The sequence below is a fragment of the Engystomops pustulosus genome, chromosome 5 (genome assembly GCF_040894005.1).
Source record: "Engystomops pustulosus chromosome 5, aEngPut4.maternal, whole genome shotgun sequence".
NCBI classification, from domain to species: Eukaryota; Metazoa; Chordata; class Amphibia; order Anura; family Leptodactylidae; genus Engystomops; species Engystomops pustulosus.
In genome coordinates this window covers 134684782-134699044 of record NC_092415.1, presented here as the reverse complement: position 1 = coordinate 134699044, position 14263 = coordinate 134684782, and the positions used below count along the sequence as shown (strand labels likewise).

The 14263-nt window shown below is 44.0% G+C and overlaps 1 protein-coding gene across 4 annotated transcripts in view; it reads left to right on the top strand.

The window, feature by feature from the left end:
• ABCA13 (ATP binding cassette subfamily A member 13) overlaps nucleotides 1–14263 on the top strand; it is a 590340-nt gene that overhangs the window by 226898 nt on the left and 349179 nt on the right. For 3 of the 4 annotated variants that reach the window (XM_072153100.1, XM_072153098.1, XM_072153101.1), the window contains exon 24: nucleotides 5062–5220. The exons of the other annotated variant lie outside the window; for it this stretch is intronic. In XM_072153100.1, the coding sequence (XP_072009201.1) occupies nucleotides 5062–5220 (159 nt within the window). The remainder of the gene's footprint in view (nucleotides 1–5061; nucleotides 5221–14263) is intronic. 4 annotated transcript variants of the gene reach the window in all.

Sequence of the window (14263 nt, the reverse complement as noted above, 5' to 3'; positions counted from 1 at the left end):
CTCTCCTCTAAGTACCATACAGTTCAGCTGGACACTTACAGGGTAACACAGCTTAGTGGTAATACACCTCTACAATGGTATGGAAACATATAGAGCCACAAGGAATAACTTATTAAAGAACAATTTAATATGCAAAGGCACAATACTTATAGGTTACAAAAATGATGAAATAAACAGACATAAATCAAAGCAAAACAGTAAAAAATATAAAGGAATATAATTACGAAAAACTGACCCTTTTACTAGCTTCCCCCAGGGGTCTCCTTATAAAAAGATATGCACAATCCCCAGCACGAATTTACAAACACCATTATGACATTATGAGCCAATTGTCTAATACGTATTTTGTTGGCTTCCTGACTGAAATCTGCAACGTCCCCCACGGGCCTAGCCCTTTCTTGGGACCTGGAGACACCCGGGGCCCAGAATACCGGAGTGGCTGGCGGTTGCGGCCTAGGCACGCTAGCGTCACAGTGCTTGGTATGGGGACCAGAGAGCTGTCTCACAGCCTGGCAGGTCTCCAGCGGTTGGTGTGTGGAAGAAATTAGATGAGGGAGAGGCTGATGCACTGGTTCTCCCTGGGGCAACCCCTTAGTGTCTGTAGTAGGAGTCCCTGGATGATAGATTGGGGCGCTCTTGATGGTGATAGCAGAGATAGCAGAGACCAGACGGAGGCAACATGTGCATAAAATAATTTACAGTTCTTTTTTCGAACCAACAGCAGCAACATGCCAAACGATTCTGTACAAAGGCAGATTACTGGAGTGATCTTGGAGAGGGATCCTCAGGAGTTGGGTCACCAGCCTGGATGCAGGTGCAGGCTGGGAAGTAGCTGTGTCCAATGCTGGAAGCTGCAGCTTTGTCCTGGTTGTTCTGTGTGAACGCACTATAGGTGTGAGGTACACGCTTTCTCTGTCACTCAGTGTGTAGTTGATATGCTGTGGCCTAGGAGGCCTGTAGCAAGAGCTGGTGTTCTCTCTAAAAAGAGCTAACTCCTCCCCTCACTAAGTGTTTTGTTAATCCCTGGTCAGGTGATCTCACTCTGTAATCACACTCCAGTTACAAAGGTGGAACATTATTGGACGATGACATTAAATGAGATTAACCCTTGCCTATCCAGGCAGTATCTACTGCTGAACATTACTTCTGTATGTACTAAATGGTACAAGGGGCTTATTGGCAACTACTCCTCTGCCATGCGCATTGGCAGGGATGTTGCAAATCCAGGGCTCTTTACACCCTACAAGTATTGGAGAATTCATGAACAAAGAGTTGAAAACTATGAATTATGTCAGGGCTGGATTTGAAATCTAGTTTTGTCATCATTAGCAATCATTTTACAGATATGAGATAAACACATGGGATTAGGTGACACTGTCTACCTCAATTAACATTTTCTATTCATGGAGGCAGAGGACACACAGAGGGGAGTAGAGGAAAGCATTTGGCCTAGTCTCAAGGTGTGAATTAGGTTATTTTGTAAGGCAAACATGGTTTTCTTCTCCACATAACGCCATATCTCATAAACTCCAGCATCAGATTTTATTAATCTACTGTAGTAAAGGACTGTCTAGTCTGTGCACTGTGTGTCTTATCTTGAGATTCTTTTGATAAATCTACCTTTTTTATGTTAAAGTACCAAGTGAAGACAATACATAAACTACTGCTCAAATGTTTAGGGCACCCAGATCATTTTTATTTTTCAAATGAAATGCAAAATGAATAGAAAATATATTTCCGAAATTAACAAGATGCAGACGTTTGGCTTTCTAGCTTTTAATTTGCTGAGATAATCCCAAAATTTGGTTTTGCTTAATGGTGGTCAAGCCATACGGTCAAGCTGTTCCACAACAACTCCATGGGGTTGAGACCTGGTGACTGGGATGGCCATTCCATTACTGATAGAATACCAGCTGCCAGCCTCTTCCCTAAATAGTTCATGCATAATTTGGAGGTGTGATTTGGGTCATTGTCCTGTTGTAGGATGAAATTGGTTTCAATAAAGCCCTTCCCATAGGGTATGGCATGGTATTGCAAAATGAAGTGATAGCCTTCCTTATTCAAAATCCCTTTGACCTTGTACAAATCTCCCACTTTACCAGTACCAAAGCAACTCCAGATCATCACATTATCTCCACCATGCTTGACAGATGTGTCGGGCATCTTCTAGCATCTCTTCTGTTCTGTGTCTCACAAATGTATGTGTGTGATCCATTACCTCATACTTTGATTTGTTTGTCCATAACACTTTTTTCCAATATTCCTCTGTCCGATGTCGGTGTTCTTTTGTTGATATTAATCTTTTCCTTTTATTAGCCAGTCTCAGATATGGCTTTTTATTTGCCACTCTGCCCTGAAGGCCAGCATCCTACATCTTCACTGTAGAAGTTGACACTGGTGTTTGGTGGGTACTATTTAATGAAACTGCCAGTTGAGGACTTGTGAGGTGTTGCTTAGTGTGCATCTGGCCTCACACTTCTCTTTCTACCGTGGTTAGAGAGCCTATTTGTGCTTTCCTCTAAGAGGGTATTACACACCGATGTATGAAATCAAAAATTCTTTTTTTCCTGGCCATTGTGAGAGTTTCATAGAACAAACAAATGTTATTCTCCAGATTCTCAACCAGTTTAAAGGAAGGTCAGTTTTAAATCTTCTCTAATTAGCCAAACTGTTTTCAGTTATGCTAGCATACTGGAAATGGGCCTATATGCACCTACGTAGATATTGCACTAAAAACCAGACATTTAGAGCTAGAATAGTAATTTATCACATTGACCCCCTTACTCCAAAAGCCACTTTTGACCTTCCTGACACCTTCCTCACCTCCCTCAAATCTGACATGTGCCACTAAGTGATGATAACTTTGGAGTGTTCTAAAATATCCAAGTGATTTTGAAATTGTTATCTTATGACACTTTGTACTTCAAGTTAGTTGAAAAATATTGGTGGTATATTTTGCATTTATTCTGCTTTATGTTGTCAAGGTTTTTTATGCATCTTCTAATTTTTGTAGGATATTATGGGGTATGAATTATAGGTGCGATTTTTCACATTTTCATAAAAAACACAAAATCATGCTTTTGAGGGACCTACTCAGATTTCAAGTCACTTTGAGAGGCCTAAGTCCACCCCTCAATGTATGTACAACAACTTTTATGAAGTTCGTTAACCCTTTAACTGTTTTGCAGGGGTTGCAACAAATTGAGTGCAATTTTAAAATTTTAAATGTTTTTTGGCTAAGTTAAGGTATTTTTAAAAGAATTTACACATTCTCATTGGATAAAATACCAAAACGCCACAGAAAGTTTTATACCCAATTTCTCCCAAGTATAAAAATACCCCATATGTGATGGTAAACTGCTATATGTGCACACGCCAGGGCATTGAAGGGAAGCTGTGTCATTCATAGCAGATTTGCATAGTCACTTTTTAATGGCTATACAATCTTTATTTTTTTGGCAATTTGGACATATACAGGCTTATTTTCTGTGACATTAGATGAACTTTACAAATACTTCACTTTAGAGGGTCATTATTGATGAGATTTTATTAACTCTTGCATTTATGGAGGAAAAGAAAATTGTCAATTTTGTTTTCTTTCCTTTTTGTATTGTTTGGGGGCCGCTCATCGTGCCATAAAAATACTATATTATCTTTATTCTATAGATCACTATGATTACGGTGATACTTAATTTATATAGTTTTTAATATATTTTTACAATTTCACTGAAGAAAAACTGGTATAGAGAAAATCTCATTTGTTTTCTTATCGCCATCTTTTTTGGAGACATAACTTTAATCTTTTTTGGTTGAGAGAGCTGGTTTAGGGCTTATTTTTTACGTGTTGAGTTGTCATTTTCAGTGGTACCATTATGGCACGCATAACTTTTTGGAACATTTTTAAAGATTTTTATAAAAATATACATTTTTGGCAAGTTTTTCAGGTTTTGTTTTTATGGTGTATCCAATAATGTTACTGATTTATTGTACAGATTGTTACGGACGGGGCCATAGCAAATATGTGAGGGTGGGGGGTCGTGATTTTGTGCTTTTTTTTTTAGATGTGTATAGGGAATGTTGGTGTTTAGGGGACTTTCACTTTATTTAACTAATGAATTTTATTAAAAATACTTTTTAAAAATTTTTACAGATTGGCTTGAACAAGCGATGCTCTGATCGCTTTTTCAAGCTCTTCTTCACTTACCATATTGAAATACAGGTGTATTACACTGTGTTATGTAACACACTGAGCAGACACACACTCAGTGGGGGTCATCGGCGCCGGCATGAACGCGACGGAAATCGGGCCATCAGAAAACCTGACGGATTCGGAAAAACCAACGTATTTAAAAAAAAAATGTGTTGCTCTACACGCACTTACCTGCACCCAGGAATAGCTTTGTGAACTCTGACGGACTTCAGCGCTGCAGCGACACCTAGTGGACATCGGGCGCACTACCTTAGTGAATCGCCAGAAGACCCGAATCCTCGACGGAGAACCCGCCACTGGATCGCGACAGGACCGGGTAAGTAAATCTGCCCCAGTGTGTTATAGTTGGGTCCTGCTAGGAGGCAGGACCCGACTCCCGCTGGACCTTGCACAGCCCTGGGGTACTGGCAGACCCCCTGGCTGCGATTGGAGCCACAGACCTCCCCCCGGTAAGCACCACAGGGCGGGCCCAATCCAGAGCAGAAGCCCCTTAAGTGCCGAGGTCATGCAAGAGGAATCTCCGACAGCGTGTGTTAGAGGCGGGTGTCGGCTGTAATATGCAGCTGACACCTGCAGCTTCTACTACTGTTCGCCAGCCGATGCCAGAAGTGGGACATAGTAGTTCTGCTTCATTGAAAGAAAATGTGCTTTTATTTCTAAAATGAGGACATTTCTGAGAGACGAAAAACTTTTGAGCGGTTGTGTATGAGAAATTTTTCAGATCAATACCTGCGATACAGCATTACTGTAAATGATGTTTGACCGCAACAGATGTTAGTGCTACCTCTCCCTCCTCCTAAATGCTTATACCATTTTATGATAACTAAGGTCTGAATGTTAATAAATTGCAGATCAGCTTTCCTGATGAAATTGAGAAGATGTTAAATGTTGTCACAAAACAAATTTATAATATTGGAGAGGTGATTGAAAAATATCAAGATAGTCTAAATAGTCTACTTTGGCCTCACAAACTAGTGAAAAAGATGCCTCTGCTTGCAAAATTTCTACAGGTAGGAAAGTTTTTTTTATATATAACTTTACTTTTTAAATGTTGGTACATGTAAACATTAAACAAAGATGTAAAAAAAGGCCTTTTCCATTAGGGCAAGTAAGTTCAATGGGAACCTGTCACCAGGAGACCCATTTTTAGCACTCACCCAGTCCCCACAGAGCGTAGGACATACACTGCCAAAGAGGTTTTTTTTAAATAAAAAATAGGTTTTACAGAAAAAAGATATGTTATATAGTACCTTTAAATACCATGTGCTGTGTGACTAGGCACTAGGCACCTGGGAGTGGCTATAGAGGATCAGTCCCCCACCACACACACACACACTTGGGAAACCGCTCCTCCATGCGTTCTATTGCAAATAAATGAATAACTCCCATCACTCAGGAGTGATTGTAGAGGAGCAGGGGGTGTCACTACCGTATTTTCCGGACTATAAGGCGCACTTAAAAGCATTGGATTTCCGTGGAAATCCAAAGTGCGCCTTATAGTCCGGTGCGCCCTATGTATGGCGCTGGGCACAGGGCAGCGGACCATACTTACATAGGTCCCCGCTACCGGAGATCTCCAGCGGGAGATCTGCTGTCTCCGGTAGCGGGGACCTATGTAAGTATGGTCCGCTGCCCTCCTCCACCTCCCCCTCACCTTCCCCGCTCACCTTCCCCGCGTTCCCCGTCGCGTCTCGACGTCGCGTCTCGTCGCCGCGTCACGTCGGGTCTCCGCCACGCCCCCGGACCTCCGCCACGCCCCCGGCCGCCGGACCCCGCGCCTTATAGTCCTATGCGCCTTATATATGTAATTATTACATATATAAGGCGCATCGGACTAATGCGCCTTATAGTCCGGTGCGCCCTATAGGGCAGAAAATACGGTAAGTCAAGTAATGGGAGTTTTCATATATTTTAAAGGGACACCCGGAGGAGTGGTTTCCCAAGGGTGGGGGAAACTGCTCCTTAACAGCCACTCCCAGGTGCCTAGTGCTTAGTCTCACAGCAAATGGTATTGAAAGGTACAATATGACATATCTTTATTTCTGCAAAACCAGTTTTTAATACAAAAACTGTTTGATTGTGTATTTACTATGCTCTGGGGAAGTGCTAAAATGAGTATCTTGGTGACAGGTTCCCTTTAAGGGGTATTCCCATCTGCACATTCAAATTTTATTTAATTCATCTGCTAGGCACCTCATTTTACCACAAATAACTGGAAAAACTTATTGACTTGAGTAATAGGGCCAGCGTATGATAAATGTTCTTCAAAAATGGGCTTTTAACCCCTTAACGACTTGGCCTTTTTTAGTTTTTTCACTTCCATTTTTCACTCCCCACCTTCAAAAATCTATAACTTTTTTATTTTTCCACATAAAGAGCTCTGTTATGGCTTATTTTCAGAGTAACAAATTGCACTTCGTAGTGACAGTATTCAATATTCCATGGCGCGTACTGGGAAGCGGGGAAAAAAATTCCAAATGTAGTGAAAATGGTGAAAAAACACATTTGCGACGTTTTCTTGTGGGCTTGGATTTTACAGCTTTCACTGTGTGCCACAAATTACATGTCTACTTTATTCTTTGGGTCGGTACGATTAAGGGGATACCAAATTTGTATAGGTTTTATAATGTTTTCATACATTTAAAAAAATTTAAACCTCCTGTACAAAATTTCTGGCGGCAGTAACTTTTTCATACTTTGGTATGAAAAGCTGTGGGTGGCATCATTTTTTGCAACTTTTGATGGCGTTTTCATTGCTATCATTTTTAGGACTGTGCAACCTTTTGATCACTTTTTATTAATTTTTTTTATATTTTCCAAAATGGCAAAAAAATGTCATTTTGGACGCTATTTTCCGTTACGAGGTTAAACGCAGTGAAAAACCATAATTATATTTTGATAGATCGGACATTTTCCGACGTGGCGATATCTAATGTGTTTATGATTTTTACTGTAGATTAATATTAGTTCTATGGAAAGGGGGGTGATTTGAATTTTTAGGTTTTTTTTATTATAATTTTTTTTTAAAACTTTTTTTTTACTTTTACTTTTACTATTTTTCAGACTCCCTAGGGTACTTTAACCCTAGGTTGTCTGATCGATCCTACCATATACTGCCATACTGCAATATGGCAGTATATGGGGATTTTACTCCTCATTCATTACAATGTGCTGATAGCACATTGTAATGAATGGGTTAAAACGAGACAGCTTCGGGCCTTCGTGAGACCCGAAGCTGTCATGGCAATGGATCACCGCTCCCTGTGACGGCGGCGATTGCCGTGTTACTGCCGTGTTACCGCCGTATTACCGGTAAGCCTTTGCTGCAATATGCAGCAAAGACTTACCGGCTATGGAGAGGGCTCGGCCCGCGAGCCCTCTCCATGCACCGGGACCCGGAGCGCGCCGTACTAGAGATCTAGAAAACCATGAGGAATTGATACAAAAAGTATATTGGAAAAATGGATAACTTTTCATTGCACAAATAATATCAATTATTGACTAATAGTGGCCAACCCTTTAACCTTTTAACGGCCAATTTTCACTCCCCACAGTCAAAAATCTATAACTCTATTTTTCCATGTAAAGAGCTGTATGCAGGCTTGTTTTCTGCTTAACAAATTGCACTTCTTAGTGGCAGTATTTAACATTCCATGCCATGTACTGGGAAGTGGGAAAAAAATTCCACATGCACTGTGCCCCATATGACATGTCTCCTTTATTTTTTGGGTTGGTATGATCATGGGGATACCAAATTTTATATAGGTTTTGTACAAAAATGAAAACCTCCTGTACAAAAAAAATTTTCTCTTTGCCATCTTCTGGCACTAATAACTTTTTCATACTTCAGAGCTAAATGCTACCATTTTGAAGACAGTACACAATTTTCAATTTTGGGCACCGTTTTCCTTTAAGGGGTTAAATGCCGGGAATGACTGTTATTATATTTTGATAGATCAGACATTTTTGGATGTGCCGATACCTAACATGTTTATGATTGTTGCTATTTATTTATATGTATATCAGTTCATGGGGAAGGGGGGTGATTTGAATTTTTAGTTTTTATTTTTCTACATTTTTATCTATTTTTTGTTTTATATTTTTCAGATACCTTGAGGTACTTTAACCCTAGGTTCTCTGATTGATCCTACCATATACTGCCATACTACATTATGGCAGTATATGGGTATTTTACCACTCATGTATTACAATGTGCCGCTGTCACATTGTAGCAAATGACCAAAAATCATACAGGCTTGTGTCTTACAAAGACCCGAGGCTGTCATTGAGACAGATCATTGCTTCCCAATGACAGCACAGGGAGCGACGATCAAAGCCAAGATGATGGCAACAATGCACTGCCGGCTTTTTACTGCAGCTGGCAAAGCTGATCACGGCTGTTAATGGTGGGTGTTTGCTGCAATGTGCAACAAACGCACACCTGGTATGGAGAGAGCTCAGCCCATGAGCCCTCTCCAAATACTCAGTCTATTCAATCTTAGGGAAATTTCTTTATTTGCAAAGAATTATCAGATGTTGTAATTTCTGTTTCTAAAGTTTTTGTTCTTCTAAAGTTCTGTTTATTAAAGTTGTTCTCTTAAGTGCAGAATTATTATTAAAGTGCAGAGTAGTTTTTGTCAATTTGCTCATGTATTCGCGATTGAAGAGAAACTTTCACTAAAGTCTGACTCAAACACTTTCTTTTTTTCCATATGATTTGTAAAACGCTATGGAATTTGATGGCGCTATATAAATAAAGATTATTATTATTATTACTACTATGTGTCGATCCACTGATTTCAGCATAACTAAAATGCTTTCTCCTGCCTCCACTGTACCTGATCCATCAGTACTGTTTATTTCAGCGTCTAATGTACTAATTAGGTTCTGTGTTGTCTGGGGGTTCTGGAATGTAGCAAACAGCAATTGTTCTGACACCCTCAATCCGTTCTTGTGAATGAGTTGTCAGACAGCTAAAACATGGATACATGGAATATATTTCATAGTGAATGACAGAGACAGCTGCAAGACTGAAGAGACAGCTGAAAAGAAATGAGAACTAACACAACTGTATGAGACAGTATAGGGTATTATAACTCACAGACTGTTCTATAATGAGGAAAAAAACTGATAAACTAACTAAGAGAGAGGCATTAGTGTGTCCAGCTTCTATGGAGTAAGATGGCTGCTGAATAGAGATGAGCGAGCACTAAAATGCTTGGGTACTCGTTATTCGAGACAAACTTTTCCCGATGCTCGAGTGCTCGTCTCGAATAACGAGCCCCATTGAAGTCAATGGGAGACTCGAGCATTATTCAAGGGGATCAAGGCTCTGCACAGGGAAGCTTGGCCAAACACCTGGGAACCTCAGAAAAGGATGGAAACACCACGGAAATGGACAGGAAACAGCAGGGGCAGCATGCATGGATGCCTCTGAGGCTGCTTAATCGCACCATTATACCAAAATTATGGGCAACAGCATGGCCATGACAGAGTGACCGAATGAGGCTAGATAGCATCTAAAACATGCAATAATTGACCCTGACACTATAGGGGACGGCATGCAGAGGCAGCGGCAGCAGTGGCAGGCTAGAGAGTCTCATGGCGACATACCCTAAATGGACTCAGGTTTCACCAAAGAAGGTGAAATGATTTCCTATGTGAACAAAAGGTTGACGGTATATTTAGTCGATAACACAGCATGGTGGCGACATAGTGACCAAGTTCCATAACGTATCTGGTGAAACACCCAAAAAATGAGCCTGACACAGCTCTTTTGATAAGGGGACGACATGTGGAGGCAGCCATGGAGACGACTTCCATGATTAAGAGCGACAGTATGGGGCATTCATATTGCGCTGCTATGATTGCAACTTCAGGTCTCCAGCATGGCGGTGACAGATGGGCCGAGTTCCACTATGTATCTGGTGAAACACCTGAAAATTCTGCCTGACACAGCTCGTTTGATAAGGGGATGATGTGCTGCATATCCTCTCGTGCTCCAGCGTCTGGGGTATAGAGAGTTGAAATGAGACATTGGTGGACACTGTGGAGGATCGTGAAGGCAAAATGGACAGGAAACAGCAGGGGCCGCATGCATGGATGCCTCTGAGGCTGCCTAATCTTGGGATGGAGCTGGCGGTCCACTGCCAGGCGAGCTTTCGCCTGTCCAAGCCCCTGTCTCTCGGCTCCTCCCCACCCAAAATGGGCCTGGGGGCCAGAAGCGTTTACTTTGAAAAAATTATAATTTTCAAATCAGGCCGGGTCATTTGAATATTTCACCTAGGAATAATGGAATAGCATAGTGGTTCTATTTTTAATTGTTTTTACGGAAATGGTTCCATGATTAAGAGCGACAGTATGGGGCATCCATATTGCGCTGCTATGATTGCAACTTCAGGTCTCCAGCATGGCGGCGACAGATGGGCCGAGTTCCACTATGTATCTGGTGAAACACCTGAAAATTCTGCCTGACACAGCTCGTTTGATAAGATCAAGTGTAGTAGCGTTCTTAAAAGTTTAGGATATGGCGGGTGAGGGGAATGTAAACAGATGCGCAAGAAGCGCTGAAATAATATTGGTAAATGATAAAAGTTTGCCAGTATATTTTGTGGATTACACAGCAGGGTGGCGACAAAGTTAACAAGTTTGATGTGGAAGCCATGAAAACAACCCAAAATTCTGCCCGACACAGCTCGTTTGATAAGGGGACGATGTATGGAGGCAGTGAACTAGTAGTAGATTAAAGGTGCTGCAGTTAAAACTATGTTAGTTGGATCTTGAGATGGAGCTGGAGCTCCGCTGCCAGGCGAGCTTTCGCCAATCCAAGCCCCTGTCTCTAGGCTACTCCCCAAACAGCACTTCTAAGAACCTTTTTTTTAAGATCAAGTGTAGTAGCGTTCTTATAAGTTTAGGATATGGCGGGTGAGGGGAATGTAAACAGATGCGCAAGAAGCGCTGAAATAATATCGGTAAATGATAAAAGTTTGCCAGTATATTTTGTGGATTGCACAGCAGGGTGGCGACAAAGTTAACAAGTTTGATGTGGAATCCATGAAAACAACCCAAAATTCTGCCCGACACAGTTCGTTTGATAAGGAGACAATGTATGGAGGCAGCTATATGGACGAATTTTGGAGGCAGCTATGGCGATGACGTGTGGAGGTAGCAATGGAGACAACGTGTGGAGCCAGCTAAAAAGACGACATGTGGAGGCTGCTATGGAGACAATTTAATTTGGATAGTGCCTGTATGTGGCAGTCCAAAAAAGTTTTCAAACCAGAGGAGCAGGTAGGTGGTCCTCCAGAAAAATTAAATACATAGAGTACTATAGCTAGAGCCAGTTGGCCCTGGCAAAAAATAGCCAGTTTCCTATGCTTTAGTGTACAAAGAGCAGGAGAAGGAGGACAATGAGGAGGAGGAGTGCATACATTATTCAGGTTGAGCTTCTTTCACCTGGTGGAGAATGAAAATCCGGAGAAATCCAGGCTTTATTCATCTTGATAAGCGTCAGCCTATCAGCGCTGTCAGTCGACAGGCGTGTACGCTTATCGGTGATGATGCCACCAGCTGCACTGAAAACCCGCTCAGACAACACGCTAGCGGCAGGGCAGGCAAGAACCTCCAAGGCGTACAGCGCCAGTTCGTGCCACATGTCCAGCTTTGAAACCCAGTAGTTGTAGGGAGCTGTGTGATCATTTAGGACGATGGTATGGTCAGCTACGTACTCCCTCACCATCTTTCTGTAAAGATCAGCCCTACTCTGCCGAGACTGGGGACAGGTGACAGTGTCTTGCTGGGGTGACATAAAACTGGCAAAGGCCTTGTAAAGCGTACCCCTGCCAGTGCTGGACAAGCAGCCTGCTCGCCTACTCTCCCTCGCTACTTGTCCCGCAGAAGTACGCCCTCTGCCGCTAGCGCTGTCAGAAGGGAAATACTGTTTCAGCTTTTGCACCAGGGCCTGCTGGTATTCATGCATTCTCACACTCCTTTCCTCTCCAGGGATGAGAGTGGAAAGATTTTGCTTGTACCGTGGGTCCAGGAGAGTGAATACCCAGTAATCGGTGCTGGAATAAATTCTTTGAACGCGAGGGTCACGGGATAGGCAGCCTAGCATGAAATCTGCCATATGTGCCAGAGTCCCAACGCGCAAGAATTCACTCCCCTCACTAGCCTGACTGCCCATTTCCTCCTCCTCCAACTCCTCCAACTCCTCTTCTTCTGCCCATATACGCTGAACAGTGAAGGACTGAACAATGGTCCCCTCTTCTGTCTCGCCAACATTCTCCTCCTCTTCCTCCTCATCCTCCTCCACCTCCTCCGATTTGCGCTGAGAAACAGACCTAAGGGTGCTTTGGCTATCAACAAGGGAATCTTCTTCCCCCGTCCCTTGTGACGAGCGCAAAGCTTCCAACTTCATGCTGACCAGAGAGTTTTTCAACAGGCCAAGCAGCGGGATGGTGAGGCTGATGATGGCGGCATCGCCACTGACCATCTGTGTTGACTCCTCGAAGTTACTCAGCACCTGACAGATATCAGACATCCACGTCCACTCCTCATTGTAGACTTGAGGAAGCTGACTGACCTGACTACCAGTTCTGGTGGAAGTTGACATCTGGCAGTCTACAATCGCTCTGCGCTGCTGGTAAACTCTGGATAACATGGTTAATGTTGAATTCCACCTCGTGGGCACGTCGCACAACAGTCGGTGAGCGGGCAGTTGGAGGCGGCGCTGCACTGCCCTGAGAGTGGCAGAATCTGTGCTGTACTTCCTGAAATGCGCACAGATGCGGCGCACCTTCGTGAGCAAATCAGACAGATTGGGGTATGTCTTGAGGAAACGCTGAACTATGAGATTTAACACATGGGCCAGGCATGGCACATGTGTCAGTCTGCCGAGTTGCAGAGCCGCCACCAGGTTACGGCCGTTGTCACACACAACCATGCCTGGCTTCAGGTTCAGCGGTGCCAGCCACAGATAAGTCTGCGCCGTGATGCCCTGTAATAGCTCTTGGGCGATGTGCCTTTTATCGCCTAGGCTCAGCAGTTTGAGCACCGCCTGCTGTCGCTTAGCGATGGCACTGCTGCTGTGCCTAGAGCTAGCGACTGATGGCGCCATGCCCACGGATGGTAATTCGGAGGAGGAAGAGGTGGAGGAGGGGTGGGAGGAGGAGGAGGCATAGTAGGCCTTTGAGACCTGGACCGAGGTAGGCCCCGCAATCCTCGGCGTCGGCAGTATATGAGCAGCCCCAGGGTCAGACTCGGTCCCAGCCTCCACCAAGTTAACCCAATGTGCCGTCAGCGATATATAGTGGCCCTGCCCGGCAGCACTCGTCCACGTGTCCGTGGTCAGGTGGAGCTTGTCAGAAACGGCGTTGGTCAGGGCACGGAAGATGTTCTCTGACACGTGCTTGTGCAGGGCTGGGACTGCACATCGGGAAAAGTAGTTGCGCCTGGGGACCGAATACCAAGGGGCGGCCGCCGCCATGAGGTTTCGAAAGGCCTCGGTCTCTACCAGCCTATAGGGCAGCATCTCCAGGCTAAGCAACTTGGAGATGTGGACGTTGAGGGCTTGGGCGTGTGGGTGGGTTGCGCTATACTTCCTTTTGCGCTCCAGCGTCTGGGGTATGGAGAGCTGAACGCTGGTGGATGCTGTGGAGGATCGTGGAGGCGAAGATGGGGTTTTCGCACGGGAGGTGTTTGGGCCGTGGTCCTGGGCAGGGGGCTGACTAGCAGATGACACAGGGGAAGGAGCAGTGGTGTGCCCGGCCGGAGGTGAACGGGCTTGGTGCCATTGAGTGGGGTGTTTAGCATTCACATGCCTGCGCATACTGGTGGTAGTTAAGCTAGTAGTGGTGGAACCCCTGCTGATCCTGGTTTGGCAAAGGTTGCACACCACAGTCCGTCGGTCATCCGGTGTTTCTTTAAAGAACCTCCAGACTTCTGAAAATCTAGCCCTCGCCACGGGAGCTTGACTACGGGCAACATTTGGCGCTGATGTACCAGCTCTGGCCCTGCCTCTCCGCCTGGCCCCACCACTGCCTCTTCCAACCT